Here is a 17,072-nt window from a genome sequence, read left to right on the forward strand (position 1 = left end):
AACTATTAAAAGATCTGGAATTTTGCATGCCTAATCAATACATATTGTAGAATGCGATGCTCAAATGTCAGCTTTTTACACCATGTACTTCTAAAATAGTATCCTCAAGAAAATGTAATAATTTTATGTTATATTTTTCACTTTGTTTATCATGGCGATATAATTAAGTAAAGGTACATGTTCAACATTAATTTAATTTTAATAAAATTAAGAATTGCATATTATCAACAATAGAGTTCTTTATACAATTGGTATTTCTTTGAGATTCTGTTAAATTCTTCACTTGACACTGATCACATTAGTCCATTTGAGGTGGTTCCCTACACCTCTTCTCCAGTCAAACACATATAGAGAAAAAACTTCAGTTCAAAAAGTTCTCTGCATAAGTACTATTGTTTTTTTTTTTTGTTTTAACATCTTTAACAACTCCTGCATCTTCTATCATAGTTTGGTCACCATAAGTGAATAAACAAAACCCTGCCAAAAGAAATTATCGTATTTTTAGCAAAATGCGCAGTTATTTATCTTTTTTTTTTTTCTCTTTTCTTTGGTATTGATTCTTCAAAGCATTTCCTATTTAATGATATATTAGCAATATTTGGCTCACTAAAAGAAAATTAATTTTTTAAGGATTTAAAAGCTTTTTTTTTTTTTTTTTTTTTTCAAAAATAATGAAAATATGTATATATTTTTTTTTTTTTGTTTACATTATTAACAATATTCAACGAATTTCACACTTTAAAGCGTAAAAAATGGAAAATAAAACACATTCAAAATTCAGATTTTCAATCTTAAAATCTGATAAGTGCACAGTTTTTTTGTTGTTTTTTTTATTTTTTATCTACAATCCCTCCCCTTCCCCACAGTACAATATATTTTGCTCAGTTTCGGCTAATCATTTTAAGCATATTTATACTCACAAAAAAAGGAGTTTTGTAGTAAAAAAAAAAAAAAAAAAAAAAAAAAATATATATATATATATATATATATACATACATAAATATCGATAAAAAAAAAAGGTACACCATTACAAAGTCCATTTTTCACTAAATAATTCGTGAAAATTTTGTATTGATTGGATAATTACTTGAGTTTTGGTAGATTTTTTAAGAGAGACTCCATTAAAAATACTTACTTCCTTCTTTCGTTTTGGCCGTGCCTATTAAAGATTTTTAGGAGTGCTCAGTTTCTAATACAACGTTCCAGTTAATAGATTCCCCCATAATGGAACCAGTCAGCGTTTGAAAGCCAAACTGCTTTTAAAAAAGTAAAATTCGATAAATTTGTTTTTAAAAAGGCCAACTTTTTTTTAATAGCAATTTGGCCTTCAAACGTCGACTGGTTCCATTATGGGGGATCAATTTGCTAGAACATTTTATTAGAAACTGAGCCCCTCCTAAAAATCTTTAAATTTTAATTTATTATGAGATAATCTAGAATCTGGTAGATAAGTGTCCAATCAATAATCCATGGGGGGGGGTTATCAAGAATTCTTCATAAGTTTTTGTTTCGGTTTCAATTATGGCTGAAGGAACTCGAGTTATATACATATTTTTTTTTTTTTCATAAGTTTTTATTTTGGTTTTGATTCAAGCAAATGCACCCAAGTCATATGGATATATTTTTTAAATTGTAACTTTATAATATATAAAAATCGATAGAACCTTAACTCTATAATAACATATGTGAAATCTGCAAGAATTAAAATATCATATTTAAGCGTACTTTATGATCGGGCTTTGCTGGGCGTTCGTGCTAGCTTGGATAAATACTTTTGCAGCTTTAACTTTTTTGTCTACAATAATATCAGTGAAGAAGCTTGGCCTTTTGGCCAAGATCAAACTCCCCAACACGAACTGTTTTTCTTCCAAATTCAAGAACTTTTTATTTTCCAATGAATTGAACTTTTTTCACACACACACACACAGTAATTGTATATATTTATTCTTTTTGCAAAAACGCTGGGGTTTTCATTAGTTAGTTCAGATTCCACAGAGTGAATGAGGTATTTGGTAAATGTTGCCAGTCAAGAATAAACTCGTCAAAGACTCCAATTTTTACTTTAGTTACATTACAAAGACCCTGCAACACTCCCCTCCCCAGATCTTATAGGGCCTTGTGCCTAAATTTGTTTTGTCTTTTGGAGATTTTACTTTTTAAAATTTTTTAATTTTATATTGGAATTTTTTTAATTGTAATTTTTTCTTTAAACGAAATAAATTAAATATGAAGATCAAAGTGTAGTATCTGTTCTTCAGATGCGACACTTCCATTTCTCGTTCTCTTTCAGTGGAGGAGAAATCCTTCACGACTGAGACAATTTTTATTTTTGTATCTTTTCTCCGCGTTAAAAAACGACCCTGGTGTCTAACTCTGTCCCGTGGGAAGGCATTGTAAATAGGTGCAATATCAGAGCGTCTCCACTTACCCTGGACATCTATAGAATGCCAACAGCAATATGTATTTACATATGAATGAGTTCTCTGTAGAATTTCTACAGGTCCCGCTAGTTTAAATTATTTAGATTCTTCAAACTCTTGTTCTGACTGTTATTTTCACCAAGTTTTGATTAATCAAATCTCCGAATATTGTCCAACTTAAAAATTTGCATGGAATTTCTAACCAAACCACTCGTTCTGTTGGAAAGAGTCTGGAGTTCAACAAGATACACCAGGAAAATGTCTGAGGTTACACTGAAGTGTTATGAAAATAACACTTCAGATGAGAACAGTAGTTCGAAGAATCCAAATAATATATCTATTATATAAAAATAATTGTGTGTGAGGAAGAGAATTCGTTCCCTATGGAGTCGGAAATCGCTGGGCTGATTTTTTTTTTCAAAATTTCGCACGAAGGTACTTGATGTGTCTGGAAGTGTTCTTGCATAGGTTTTGTATCAGATTACTTCAGAGAAGTGTCGAAAATCGATAGCTTCCTATTAGAGAAGGAAATATGATTTTGACCAAAATTAGCACTTTTCTACAACTTAACATTACAAGTGTATTTGAGAAGTTTTATTACCGCACAAGCAGAAAGACCCAGCTTATAAATCAACAGTAGGTTCTTTAATATGACAGTGGCGAGTGGCGCTTTCGAAATGTTTCTTTTTAGAGCACAATTGACCCATGATACTTGACTTTGCATTTTAAACTTTGTCAAGTCATTATTTACGAATGATTTTATAAAATTAGCAGTAGATTCTCTCGGTGCCATATAGATTACAATACATTGTAGGTTACGTAACCGCATGTGAAGCTTCCTTCAAGCATCACATAGGAGAGATCCCTAACTGATTGGAGGAAAAAAAAAAAAAAAAAAAAAAATTGTCGATTTCACCGGTTTCGATGACAAAAGTATGGGAGAGTAAAACATTTGTTGATCGTCATTCAATTCCGAACAACGTAGAGTTTCCATGCTAGGACGGATTAAAAATAAAGTTAAAACTCTGTGGACCGTCCTGGTGTTCTTGCTTGCTTAAATCTTTTAAAAAAGGGATGACAGGTACACACCTGTGTGTGTGTGTGTGTGTGTGTGTGTGTGTGTATATATATATATATATATATATATATATATATATATAACGTGGCTCAGAGACTAAAGAATGAGTGTGGAGAGTTGTATGTTTTGGTTTCGATTCAAACTGATGGTACCCAACTTGTATATATATATATATTTTTAGTTTTTATCACCCTGTATTAGGTTCAATATAATAATCGACAGACCGTGCCGTTATTTAGAAACCCATTCTTAACAGGGGAAGAAAGAGGGCGTTTTGTAACTTTTCTGGATTTTCAGTTTAAAAAAGTTTAATAAACAAGATTCATAAAATTTTTAAAAGGTTCATAAATTTATAATTTAATTAAGCTAATCTATTTGTTATATCTTTAAAAGTGAGAAAATATTTCTCAACCGATATACTCAACAAATTTTTATCTACAGACTCGAAATTTAGTATATAAGATATTCAGACATGTGGCAAAATTTTACTCAGTTTTCATCTGGAAAAAAGGGCTGCTAAGTGGCCAAAATTGAAAAATTGGTACTTGTCGGGGGGACATCATCGGATTTTTATGTTTGTCAACTGTTTCACGATTGCGAATCGTTCACACGACGACTTCCTTATGTTAAGAATAAGTAGGTTTTAACTTTTTAACGCCGTGTCAAGCTGGCTTAATGATTATCGTACTTGACTCGCTGTCGTTGGGTTTTGGTTTCGATCTCAGCTCGAATATTTTTTTTTTTTTTACTTTTAGAAACTGTTTAAAATAAACATAATACTCGCATGCATATATCTGTTTCTTTCCGATTTTTTTTTTTTTTTTTTTTTTTTTTTTTACTTCATATATTTTTTAAATATTTATATTTAATACCAGGCAACCTCGGGTACATATGCTAGTAACTAATAAACTTATTCTAAAGTTTCGCATGTTTTTATTTCAGTTTTTGTGACTGTTAAGCAAACTTGGCTTTCGGAATGTTTTAAAACTGTTAAACACTAATCAGAAGGGAACTTTCCAGGGCATTCATCGTGAAGCAGCAGAAACCGGAAGTCAAAACAACGAGAAAAACAAAAACAAAAACAAAAACCCCACTAATTTAATGTAAAAGCTTATATAATTAGTCTACTTATATAAGCTTTTACAAGTAAAAACAAATCTATAAAAACTGACTTCCACGGGTTTAGATGTACCTACATGACCTTTTCGCCTTATTGTTGTCTTGTTGATGAATTTTGTAGTTTCATATTGTCGACTTCAAAAGAAATGTCGACAAGATTTAAAATACTTTTTTTTTTTTTTAATCAAAAATACATTGGAAACTACCAAAAAAAAAAAAAAAAAAAAAAAAAAAAAAAACTGGTTTTCAAAATTACGTCTTTTTTTTTTTTTCTCAGTCGTTTTTGCCCGTACCTATTGTAGGGGTGCTCAGTTTCTAATGCAACGCCCTAGTAAGTCGATCACCTATTTTGGAACCACTCGATGTTTTAAGGTCAAATTTCGCGAATTTAGCTTTTTTTTTTTTTTTTTTTATTTAAAGTAGTTAATCTTTTTTAAAATTTTGCGTTTTAAAATCTCAGAAAAAAAAAAGAAGCGAAGTTCGTGAAATTTGACCTAAAAACATCTAGTGGGAACGGAGCAGAGCAGAGCAGCACCTCGTACAAATATTTAAATATTGCCCCCCCCCCCACATTTTCTTTGATAATCTGGTAGACTAGTGTCCATTCAATAATGCAGGAAAAAAAGGGAGGTAGGATTCTTGAGGTCCACCTTAATTTTTCATTATGGTTTAATGTTTTAATTGCAAACCACTGGTTTGCGATAAAAAAAAAAAATAAATAAATAAAAATTGAACCACGATTTTTTTCCCCTTTCCAAGAGTGAATGAAGACTTTAGTCGCCGTTGTGAAGATTCTAAGATAAAAATGGAGAAACACGTGGGAAGTCTTGTTTATTGGATGGGAGTGGGGTGGGGAGAAGGGCAGTTTCGTTTTCTCTCATGAATAAATATTTAAAAAAATTTCTGTTTCTCAAAGTTAACAATTTCACAAAACCAACAATAAAATTGCTTCAAAAAAAAAAAAAAAAAAAAAAAAAAAAAAATTGCATATATTTTTTTTTCTTCAAGCAAAATATAATTAATAAAATATCAGTTTATGGTCACGTTGTTCAATGTTCAACTCCTGAAAATGTTTGGTAGATGTTGAGATCACCATCGGAAACATTTTCTTTGAAAATGTGAATAAAAATTATGTATATATTTTTAACAAAATATTGACAGGATTAATGTTTTGGAGTTGTCAAAATTGAACTCGAAATTAATGTTCATGTAATCTTAAAAGAAAATTATCGCCAATATTTAATGTTTGGCGTTCATTGAAAACGAAAATCGAAAAACTGAATTTAAAACCATTTTAATTTTTTTTTTTCTCTAAAAATATGAATCAGGATAATCAGAAAATAGCTGACAAATTTTGACAATCAACTGAACATTTGTTTCTTGAAATGAAATTTAAAACTTAAAAAATTTAGAATCAAAAAGGAAAAAATGTACTAAAATTCTAGAATTTTAGCTTTTCAACTTATTACGATTGTAAGAAAGCCATAAAAAATGTGATCTCTTCCTTAAACAACATGACTATTTTTGATTTTGAATTGAAGTTAATTTTCTATATTCTTTTCCTTGGAAATGTTATTTACGACATAATGCCTCTGCCCCCCCTTTTATTTTGCTTACAAATTAATAATTTGCTTTGAGCACTGACCGTTTTTTGTTCGTTTTATGGGTAGTATGGTTTGAGCAACCTTCTAAGTTGGTAATAGTTCAGTTTCAATGTAAAAATAAATAAATAAATAAATGTCCCCCATTTCAGTTTTTTTTTCTTTCGTTTTTTTTAGAAAAAAAAAAAAATCAAAACCCTCTTTTGTAGATTATCATTTAAATTTATATCCGGAAATCCGACATAGAAAAAAAAGTTTCGTCTATTTTATTGTATTTTTCTTGAACAATTTTTCTTTTTTTTTCTATTTCTGCTGACTGTTCTGCTTCACTATGGATGCCTTGAAAAACTACCTTCTGATTAGTGTTTTACCAGTTTGGGGGGGGGGTCAAGTTCGTTTACTTATTTTAAAACGTAAACATTAATTAGAAGGAACGTTTCCAGGGCATTCTCGTGAAGCAGAACGATCAGCAGAAATCGGAAGTAAAAAAACAAAGAAACATTAAAAAAATTAAAAATCCTGAAATGGGGATAACCTGTATATTTATCTACCATTTGTAACAATCTTAAAAACTGAGAATTTTTTTTTTTTATGAATCCATAAGTTTTCCGCATCGCATTATCGATGGAATTAATTTGTCATTCCCACCCAATTTCATTTAACAAATTTTTTCTTCAAAATATTCCTTGAAAAAACATTTTCTGTCGAACTAAATTTTAATTGTTTTTGAAATCTTCAGAATGGTGAATAAACAAAACAAGTTAACGCTGAGTAAAACTGATTTCCCAAAGTATCCTGTTTCAATTTTTGTTGGTATCGTAACATACTTAGCTTCTAACCTTCTCGAAATACTACTTTTTTTTACATGTGAACACTATGAAAAACTTTGTGGAAAGAAAAAAGTATGAATTATTATTTTAGAATGGGAATGAGTTTCTCATATAAATGTAAAGTCGAATTAATAGAGCAGTACCCCCCCCCCCACACACACACTTTGGTGGTGGTGTATTTTTATTCGATTACGTCTAGATTTACGACTTTGCCGGTTGGACAGATTTAAAAAATAAATAAATAAATGCTCTAAAAAGTTAGCATGAAACTTATCCCCCACTTAAAAATAATATGCTAGTATTATCGGCTTATTTCTTAGATGATACCATATTGGAAATGGCTGATATACTAATTTTAAAAATGTTGAATTTCTTTTTCCTACACAATACTACAATTGATAGGTACGAGCAAAAATAGGGGGACCTAGTTTTGGAAGCCGATTTATTAATTTTTTTGTAGATTTCCGACTAATTTGTTGATTGTATTTGAAAGATTAGAGACTAAAGTTAATTTCCTTTAGGAAAAAAAAATATTTGTATACGTGAAAAAGTTATGACACGTGTTTTCACGGCGAGCTAACTAATTCAGCTCAATTTTGAAGTTAAATAAATTCATTGTAAAAATCCTTTAAAAGATAAATATTAGTTTTCTGGGTCTTTCAAAGATAATTAATGAAGTCCTAAGATCTTGAATTAAATAAAAAAAAACACCTTGTTTGTGCAAAAATAAACTTAATTAGCCCTCAAAAAGCAAGTAATTTACTGTTCGCCAAAAACGCAACAAACTAAAATTTTGTAAACACGATTATAAGGAGGCCCAAAGTTTCAACCATTCGAAAACGCTGTTTCACAATTAAGTCATGATAGTAAAAGGAGGTAGGGGTGTCAGAATTTTTTTTTTTTTTTCCCCCCCATACATTCCTATTTTGAACGTTTGTATCAATTTTTATCATTTTTAATTTAATTATTTTTTAAGTTCCTGTTTTTAAATTTTTTTTTAATTGTTCGAGATTATATAAAAATTATGTTAAGCCGAAAGTTTCACATTCTTGCGAGCAAGGAAATTATTAAAATCTTGCATATAAAAATTATGCGAAATCTGTAATTTAAAGGAAAACATTTTTTTGCTATTATAATTTTTTTGTGTGTGATAATATTAAATAAACAATGCTTAATTCAATGGTAATATCGGTAGTTTGAGAAATTCATTTTCTTAGCGCTATATCGAATTCATTAATACAGACTTTAGGGACTTTTTTTCGTAATGTTCCTGTAAAAATAATTTTTTTTTATTGTTACAAATTACGATGCTTTATTTATATAAAAAAATCAAAAATAAATTCTTGCGTTTTTTATTTACTACTGAAAATTTTAACTTTAGTAAAGGTATTTTTTGTTTAAACAAAATAATGCATTTCCACTCAGATTTAAATAAATATGATTAGTTCATTATATTCCATGATCATTATTTGATAAATACCGAAAATTTCATTAAAATTGGTTAATTTTCTGATTTTTTAATTTTTAAGTAAAGGGAGGGGGTCAAAATGTTTATACATTTTGAGCATCGGTATTCATTTTGCACGTACCTAACAATTGATTTTAACTCCATATTTTGGAGTTAAACATGTCACAATCTAAATTTTTTTTTACATACTATTTCTTCAACTATTAACAAAAGATTTAAATGGCTGACTTATTTACGAAGACATTTTGGGGGATTATATTTCATATTTTATGAGTTTTACATAGTTTATTTTAGTATATTTTAGATTTCATTAATAAAAAAAAAAAAAAAATCACGTAAAGTGGGGTTTTTTAACCCCCCCCATCACCAATTTTTTCAGAAAACCATGTTTTTTTTTTTTACATAGGCATCACCACTTATCAAGGTCCAGAGGCCACTCGAGGATAAGGTTTAAAGAGTGCACAGTAGTCAATTGGACAATATAGTAATCGATAGTAATGGAAATTCGGTAAATTTGCTAAATTTAGTGGAACGGTTCATCAAGAACTTGTTTATGTTGAACTTGAAGGCAATCAGATTGTAGTCAGCTGGAAAGCAGGAAAACGTAAAACAGTTCACAGGCGTGCACTTCTAAGAAAGCTTTTTTCATGAAATCTACGTTTAGGTTTACGCACAGATAAAGAGTGGGGGGGGGGTTATTGATAGTGTTTTCAGCTAGATGAGTCTTTATTGTGACAGTTTGGCGAGGGGGGGGGCATAGAGTGAAGCTGAGTCGAGCACTTGCCATGAACATAATGATAAAGCAAGACAAACTGGCAATATCTCTTCTGTGAGAAAGAGGTTGCACGGAAGAGAAAAGGACATCTTCTATGAGGCTACAAAGTCTATTGTACCATGTGTCCAAGATCAGGGGAGAGAGAATCGGAGAGAACTTGGCCGTTTACGGTCTTAGATGTGTTACCATAGGTATAAAATATTTTGGAGGGGTTTGTGGTTTAACTAAGTTATAGTCTACTGATTTAACTAGTTTTATTTTTTCTTGTCCCCCCCCTCTTTCTTTTAAGAATTGAATAAAGTAAATAAAAGATAATTTCTACGGAAACTAGTTTGTCTTGTTCTTTACATAATAATTGGATAAGATGGATGAAATAAATGAGTCATTAAAAAAAAAAAAAATTATTGGCGGGAAAATTAAAGATATCCGTAAAACTCACAATGGCGTTTATTTATATATTTTATCCTATTTTAGAGATTGACAGTTTAAAGGGGGGGGGGGGTCAAATAACATATCACACCTTTCTATTTATTTACTATTATTGTTTTGGTAAATGTTTCTTTACGCTAACACCAACCATTCTAATTATCTTTTTTAGAGGTATTTAAGGTCGCTAACAAAAAATCTGATAATCAAACCCATCGCAAATTTACCATCTGCATGGTATTAACTCCTGGACCCTGGGACTATTTTGCACCATTTCTTCGCCTTCATTTATGCTATACGTGAGTGGTTTCTTACTGAAATGTACGTTCGCGCGTGCAGTCACGTGACCTGAATACATCAGCATGAATAATCAAGAAATATTTTCCATAAAATATAGTTTTCACCTTCTTTAATAGTAGAAATAATGCTGTCAGTAAATTTTTATGAGCGGGTTACAAAAATATTGTTTTTCATTCTTTTTTAGGGGAGATATTCAGTTATAGAACTTGTATAATTTAACAGGTGATTCATAGAACTTGTATAATTTAACAGGTGTTTCTGCAGTTTAATTAACTGTATTATCGTAAGTAACGCACCAACATTTACCGCGCAGAGATACCACAAAATTTTTGCAAAATGTTAAACAGTACTTTTGCTTGGTAGATGTCAGCATGTTACTTGCAGAAAAACTGCTAGTTTAACAGGTGCTACTGCGGTTTATGTTAGAGCAATTATTTTTGCACGTTACTCAAGACAAAATAGGACAAAATACAACAAAGGCGTACCTTAAAATTCAATACAAATTTTATATGTTCCTCAGTTGCAAAAAGGAATGCTTGTTTTGCCTCTGAAAGAGAACTGTTAACAACCTCGAAAGGTGATTATTACATTTTCACCCCAAACAAGGCACGTGCCACAAGTTGCAGGAGTACTATGTAGGGAGTTTAGCAGCAAGATGTCTGTTCATATTACACTTGAACTTCTGCATGCCAGTACAGTTGGAAAAGCAGTCTTTTATCTTCAACAGGAACTGAATGCAGGTTCATCTGTGAATACAGCTGTTTGAAGGAGGTTGGTATGATTCCTTTTGATGGAAGGATTCAATTCTCGTCTTGAGACGATATTACAGGAGTTTATGATTAATGTCCTTAATAACGGGTCGACAATTCAGACCTTTAAGTCTCTGGGAGACACATAATATAGCTGAGCCTAATTATTTAGGTTTAAAATAAAGTCCCAAGAAGACAAAGGTTAGAGGCGCCAAAAATGCCTCATATGCGATGGGCACGTTCCATAGATCCTCCTTGTATGGCTGGCTGAATGGAACTGGGTTCTGTCTTTCACCCACGGCTTTTTGAGTGGAACTGAAAAAGAACACGTGCAAAAAAACCCCCAAAAAAACGCCAAGGCGAATCGCTCCACAACAAATACAATCGACCAATTTGATTGATCCAAAACAAACACAATGAGAGGCATGGTGTAATTGTCAAATTTCTGACAACTAAACAAGTTCTATAATTGAATACCCCCTAAAAAAGAATGAAAAACATAAAAATGTTTTTGAAAACTAATTTTTTTAGATCAATTAAAAAAAAAATTTAAAAACTATGTAATGCAAAAAAATGGACCTTATTTATTTTATTTTTTTATATAACTTTCTTGTTATTTCAAATATTCGCTAAAGATTCCTCCGCGATGTGACAAGTCACTTTACTACGCATCGTGTAAAAAAAAAGAACACTACCGCACACATTGTTAACGAAGGCGGTGAAAGGGTTAATACCATGCAAACTAAATTTGCAACAGGTTGGGTTATTAGATTTGGTGTCAGCAACTACCCTTAAGAGACCAAATTAGAGTGGTCGATGTTCCGTTGTAGCGTAAGGTAACATTTACCTTTCTTTTTTTATCTTCCACTTAGGAATTTGTCTTTTATAGCCTAATCCTATTTCAATCACTTGACTTGTTTAGTGAAATGACTTGCTTCAGCACAGCCAAGGCTTTGCGACCCATAACCCTGCCTTTACAACTAATTGCTCTGACTTTATTGAGTCAGACAAATAGATGGCAAACTCCTTGACCCATAGGTTTGGCAATTGGATGAAGCATTGCTCAAAATCTTCCTGAAATCTCTCTCAGATCTCCATAGTTGATTCCAAGTCCATTTGCTTTTCCAATGTATTTCTCCTATTTAGATGCTTTCTTACACTCCTCCTTGTGACTTCATGATTTCATAGGAAACTTTCCTGAGCCTCGCTGTAACGCTCACTAGCTCAGCGTCTTAGGTCTTCGTTAGTTCTATGCATACAGCATGCCCTTTTTCTCAACTACTGCATCGTTAGTTTCTCTTAAGTGTTTCTTCACCTTGGTCCTTATCTAGTGTGAAACGCTGATCATATTTGACGGAGAAGTTCCTGATCATACTTTTTGCTCGACTGAGCTCCAATCTATGATCCCCTTGTAAAATATTTGCAACCAATACTCGTCTAGCTGCAATAACCATTAACAATTTTCCTTATTTCTTATCTGTGCCTAAAACTAAATGCATGAGTAGAACTTCTTTTAGAGCTGTCCGTCTGTGATGCTGCTTCCCAGCTGACTACAACAGTCGTTTTTAAATCTAATGCAATTAAGTTCCTGCTTATCTGTCTTAAATAATCAATCTCTACATAGTAGTACCTCCTGGCCACACACACACATTTCCTCCTGGTAACCGCTCTCATGACTTTCAAAATACCATCACAAGATAATGTGTTAGCAAGGCTACCCAATATCACCTGGGATCCTAGTTTTCTTTAATCACATGGATTATAGAAAAAAAAAAAAATTGAAATTGAAACTTAACAATCTGATATTCTTATGCAAATGACTTTGATATGTTTCATTATGAGGTTGAATCAAGTGATTTTGTCATCATGGCGATAATGTTTTACATGCTGGCATGGCTTTGAGAAATTGATAACCAAACTGACCTATCTCTGGCCAGGTCTTTGTTTCTTTTTCTCTCCATTTCATTTTTATCGCTTCCTCCCATGTTTTTCCTGGCCTTCCCCTGTGAACTGGACCTACTACCTTAACTCTTCTACATTTACTCACCCAAGAACTCTCATCCATTCTTTTAACATGGCCATACCATCAAAGTCTCCTGTTCTTCACACATCTCCCTATAGTATCCAGATTTAATCTCTTTCCGAGTTCATCAGAACTATCTTTAAAACTTGCATTACACATCCATTGTATCATTCTCGTATCGTTTCTGTCCATGCAACGCATGTCTTCAACCTTCTGATTAGATTTCACTTCCATACGCCGTCACTTTTCCCTTGGTCGACGATGGTAACACTTTGCTGTTCTATCACTTGTTGCAGTCATAAACAATGACCACTAGCACCTGTTTCACACTGTTGCGATGATGACGATGAGAGATAACAAAACTTGATAATCTTAATAGCTTATCGTACTAATGAAACAAAAAGCTTGATCACTGTTTCATTTTACTATACGCAAGTTTTTCGGTTCTAATTCTGACATTAGCTTCCCATTGATCTATTTCAATGAGCAAAAAAAAAAAAAAAAAAAAAAAATGTCTCCGTTTTTGTTTTCCCAGCTGGAATAAGTATTTTCATAAGAAAAATGACTGAGGGCAAATAAAAAATATTTGTGCCAATAACATTAAAAAAAAAAAAAAAAAAAAAAAATCGGCTAGTCTGAATCCAATAAGTATCAATAGGATTTTTTTTTTACATAGGCATCACCACTTATCAAAGCCAAGAGGCCACTCGAGGATAAGGGTTAAAGTGTGTACAGTAGAAATTGGACAATATAGTAATCATTAATAATGGAAATTTGGTAAATTTGTTAACTTATATGGAACAGCTCATCAAAAATTTGTTTACGTTAGACTTGAAGACAACCATATTGTAGTCAGCTAGAAAGCAGGAAAACGGAAGACAATTCCATAGGCGTGCAGTTCTAAGAAAGAAGCTTTTTTTCATGGAATCTACGTTTAGGTTTAGGCACAGATAAAGAGTGAGGGAAATTAGTGATAGTGTTTTCTGCTAGATGGGTGTTTCTTGTGAAATTTTGGCGGGGGGGGGGTCACAGATTGGAGCTCAGCTGGGCATTTGCCATGAAAATAACAATAAAGCAGAGACAAACTTGCAACATCTCTTCTGTGAGAAAGAGGTTGCAGGGAAGAGAAAAGGACATCCCCTATGAGGCTACGAAATCTATTTTGAACTCTATCAAGGCAGGATAAATCCTTTCTAGCAACTCCTGCCCAAATGTGGCAACAGTACTCCATCCTTGGACATACCTGGCTAGACCTGACTTTGAAAATCTGGCCAGATGACCTTTTAGATTAAAAAAAAAAAAAAAAAGTGATCACAGTTTTATTTCAAAGCTGAAAAACGTCTTTAGTTAATGAATTGATTGAATTCTACATTTTAAAATAATTGTTAAAAATGTCTTCACATTTTTAATAATTATTTTGTAGATATGTGAATTTTTTGTACCGTTTTTGTAATTTTTATTTTTTTTATAAATGTTTTATCTTTGGTATTTTCAGGGTGCCTCGTCAGAGAGTTCTCTGGGTAAAATTGATGCCCTCATTACAGCTGTAGGTGTTGATGAGGAAACCGTTTATTCAAAGTCAACAGCCTTACAGGTGAGTCTATATTTTCATTTAGAATATTATTTACTAGCAAGGCCTGTGTCCTGACATTGACCGGGAAAATTTAAGAACCAAAAATTAATTTCAAATCTTCCTGCGAAATGCTAAAACAATTTTTTTTTTTTTTTTCTCACTCCTTACAAGGCACAATACCACTTGGAAATAAGGGGTTACTATTTGGACCAAATTTATAAAGACGCTATATTGGGAGTTGAGCAGCAAGATGCTTGTTCACATTACACCTGAACTTCTGCATGTCAGTACAGTCAAGGAAGCAGGAAACTGGGAGGAAATTCCAAAGTCTAGCAGTTTTAGGGAAGAAACTATTAGAGTAGAAATTTTATGATGAACCGAAGAGCGACTGTCTTGTTGACTTAATTTTTGAAAAGAATCTTCTTTTTTAGAGATGACTTGATAGTAATTCCAACTTGCAAGATTGTTCTAATGCCTTTGAATTCTCATTAATTGCTTGAAAATGAAATATTAATTTGCAAGATAATCAAAATTTTATAAAAGTTATTTCACTGCCAAGTAAATAGTGCAGCCTAAGATATGTCTCTTATTAAATAAGTTGGTGAATTGGGTAGCAGTGGGAGGACTTGTGACTGAGAGGATGTTATCCTCCAACTCTCTTTGATATTAGTTATTAAAAAGAGAATTGCTTTCCATCTCCTTAGATAATTGCTTCAGTTTGCTCAGCATTTAAAAATACTAGTAATCAGTCATTTACAGTTTAGTACAAATCAGTTAGTTTGCATTACAAATAAGTTGTTTTGAATCTGTGATGAATCAAAAATTTTGTCATTTTAGCAAAAGTAATATATTTGGTTACAAGCAATATGGATTTTTTCCTGCAACTCTGTTCCGTTTTCCTGCTTTCCAACTGACTACAATATGGTTCAACGTGAACAAGTTTTTGATGAACTGTCCCCTTAAGTAATCCAATTTACCCAATTCCAATTACTAACATTACGACATTTTTTCCATTGACTACAGTACACTCATTAACTCTTATCCAGACCTTGAAAAGTGGTGACTCGTTTGTTTAAAAAAAAAAAAAAAAAAAAAAAAAAACAAAGCCTCATCTCTTGATGAGGCTTTGTTTTTAAAGCAAAATGTCTTTTGATTACTACTGAAAAAAAGTTGTTTTTTTTTCTGTAGTGTGCCTAACATCAAAGAGAATTTCCATGAACCAGGAATGTGAATTCTCAGTCTTTTAGCAGAATTCTGTTGTTTTTTTTTTTCCAGAAACAGTGGATCTTGGCTTAAATCATCAAAATTTGTCTCTCTCTTTCTATGGCTCTCTCTACCAATTTTCTTGAGTTTTACATTTTTTTTTTTTAATTTATTTATTTATTTATTTATTTTTTTTAGCAGAATTTTTTCACACCTTCTGAATATCCTCTTGTCTTTCTCTCTCTTATGTCAGTTGATCTATTATCTATTCTTTCCTTTGTCAATGGGGGAAAGATGTGTACTATCAATAAAAGTGCCCATACGAAAAAGGTCTGGAAACTTATTGAAGGCATCTCATATTACCAGCTATGATTACGAACAACTGAATCCCCTCTCACCAATCTTTCTCGAAAAACACTCCTAACTGAAACCACTGTCAATAATTTTCCCCACTCCTTATCTGTGCCAAAATCAAAACAACATAAATTCCATGAATAAAGCTTCTTTCTTAGAACTGTACGCCTGTGGAACTCTTTTTCGTTTGGGTGTTTCCCCACCTGACTACAACTTGGGTGCCTTCAAGTCCAACATAAACAAATTCCTGATAAACCGCGCCCTTAAATAATCCAATTTATCAAATCTCCATTCGTAACGATTATTATGATATCCCATTGATTACTGTACATGCAATGACCCATATCCTCGAGTGGCTCACAGGCCTTGATAAGTGGCAACTCCCATGTAATAAAAAGGGGGGGGATTTTTTTATTTTGTTTATTTGTTTTAATTTTTTTACATTTTTCTTTTTTTTATTAATGTACCAATCCATAGTGCCTCTTTTTGGGAGCTGATTTTTTTCTTCTCACATTTAAAACAGACCTTGTGTCTTATTTTGTCCTCATGGGGAAGCAAGTAAATAGACTATAAATGGAGTTAAATTGCTGCAAATAGATGGAGTCTTAAATAAAATAAATTTATATGCAGTTGTTTAAAGGTTTTTATTTCTAGTGGTTAGGAAGCTATTCCTGTCAACATTACAGGGAGAAAACCTCATTCTAAGTTTATCTATACTCCTACAAATTTGGGTCTTTTGTGAATTGATATTTATATTAAAAACTCTTTTTTTCTATTTATTTAAAAAGAAAATATAACTTTGTTATATATGGGTCATTGAATTACATTCACTAGCAAAAGATCTAGCTAATTTGCATATTCTTTTAAACATTCACTTTGATTCCCTATTAGTTTTTTTCGATTTTCTTAATGCAGATATTCTACATGATTTATACTTGCGTAATATTTTTGTAAAAAGTTTATAGTAAACAAAACTTTTTCCATATATATTTATATGTTTTTATTAAAATATTTTGCCTACCAAACTCCTAGTTTTTGGTCTACATGCGAAACTTAATAATATTTGGGTTTTAGCCCAGGGAAATCGGTACAAAAGTGTGTGTGTGTGTGGGGGGGGGGTGAAATTTGCCAGGTGATGGTCGAACGACGACAT

The 17,072-nt window shown here is 31.9% G+C and overlaps 1 protein-coding gene across 1 annotated transcript in view; it reads left to right on the forward strand.

Moving 5' to 3' along the window:
- LOC145277528 (FACT complex subunit SPT16-like) overlaps positions 1–17,072 on the forward strand; it is a 119,174-nt gene that overhangs the window by 21,678 nt on the left and 80,424 nt on the right. Inside the window, exon 2 of the mRNA XM_080128975.1 lies at positions 14,285–14,383. Within this exon, the coding sequence (XP_079985101.1) occupies positions 14,285–14,383 (99 nt within the window). The remainder of the gene's footprint in view (positions 1–14,284; positions 14,384–17,072) is intronic.

This window comes from Euprymna scolopes, chromosome 6 (assembly GCF_053919585.1).
Source record: "Euprymna scolopes isolate OS-2025 chromosome 6, ASM5391958v1, whole genome shotgun sequence".
Taxonomy (NCBI): domain Eukaryota; kingdom Metazoa; phylum Mollusca; class Cephalopoda; order Sepiida; family Sepiolidae; genus Euprymna; species Euprymna scolopes.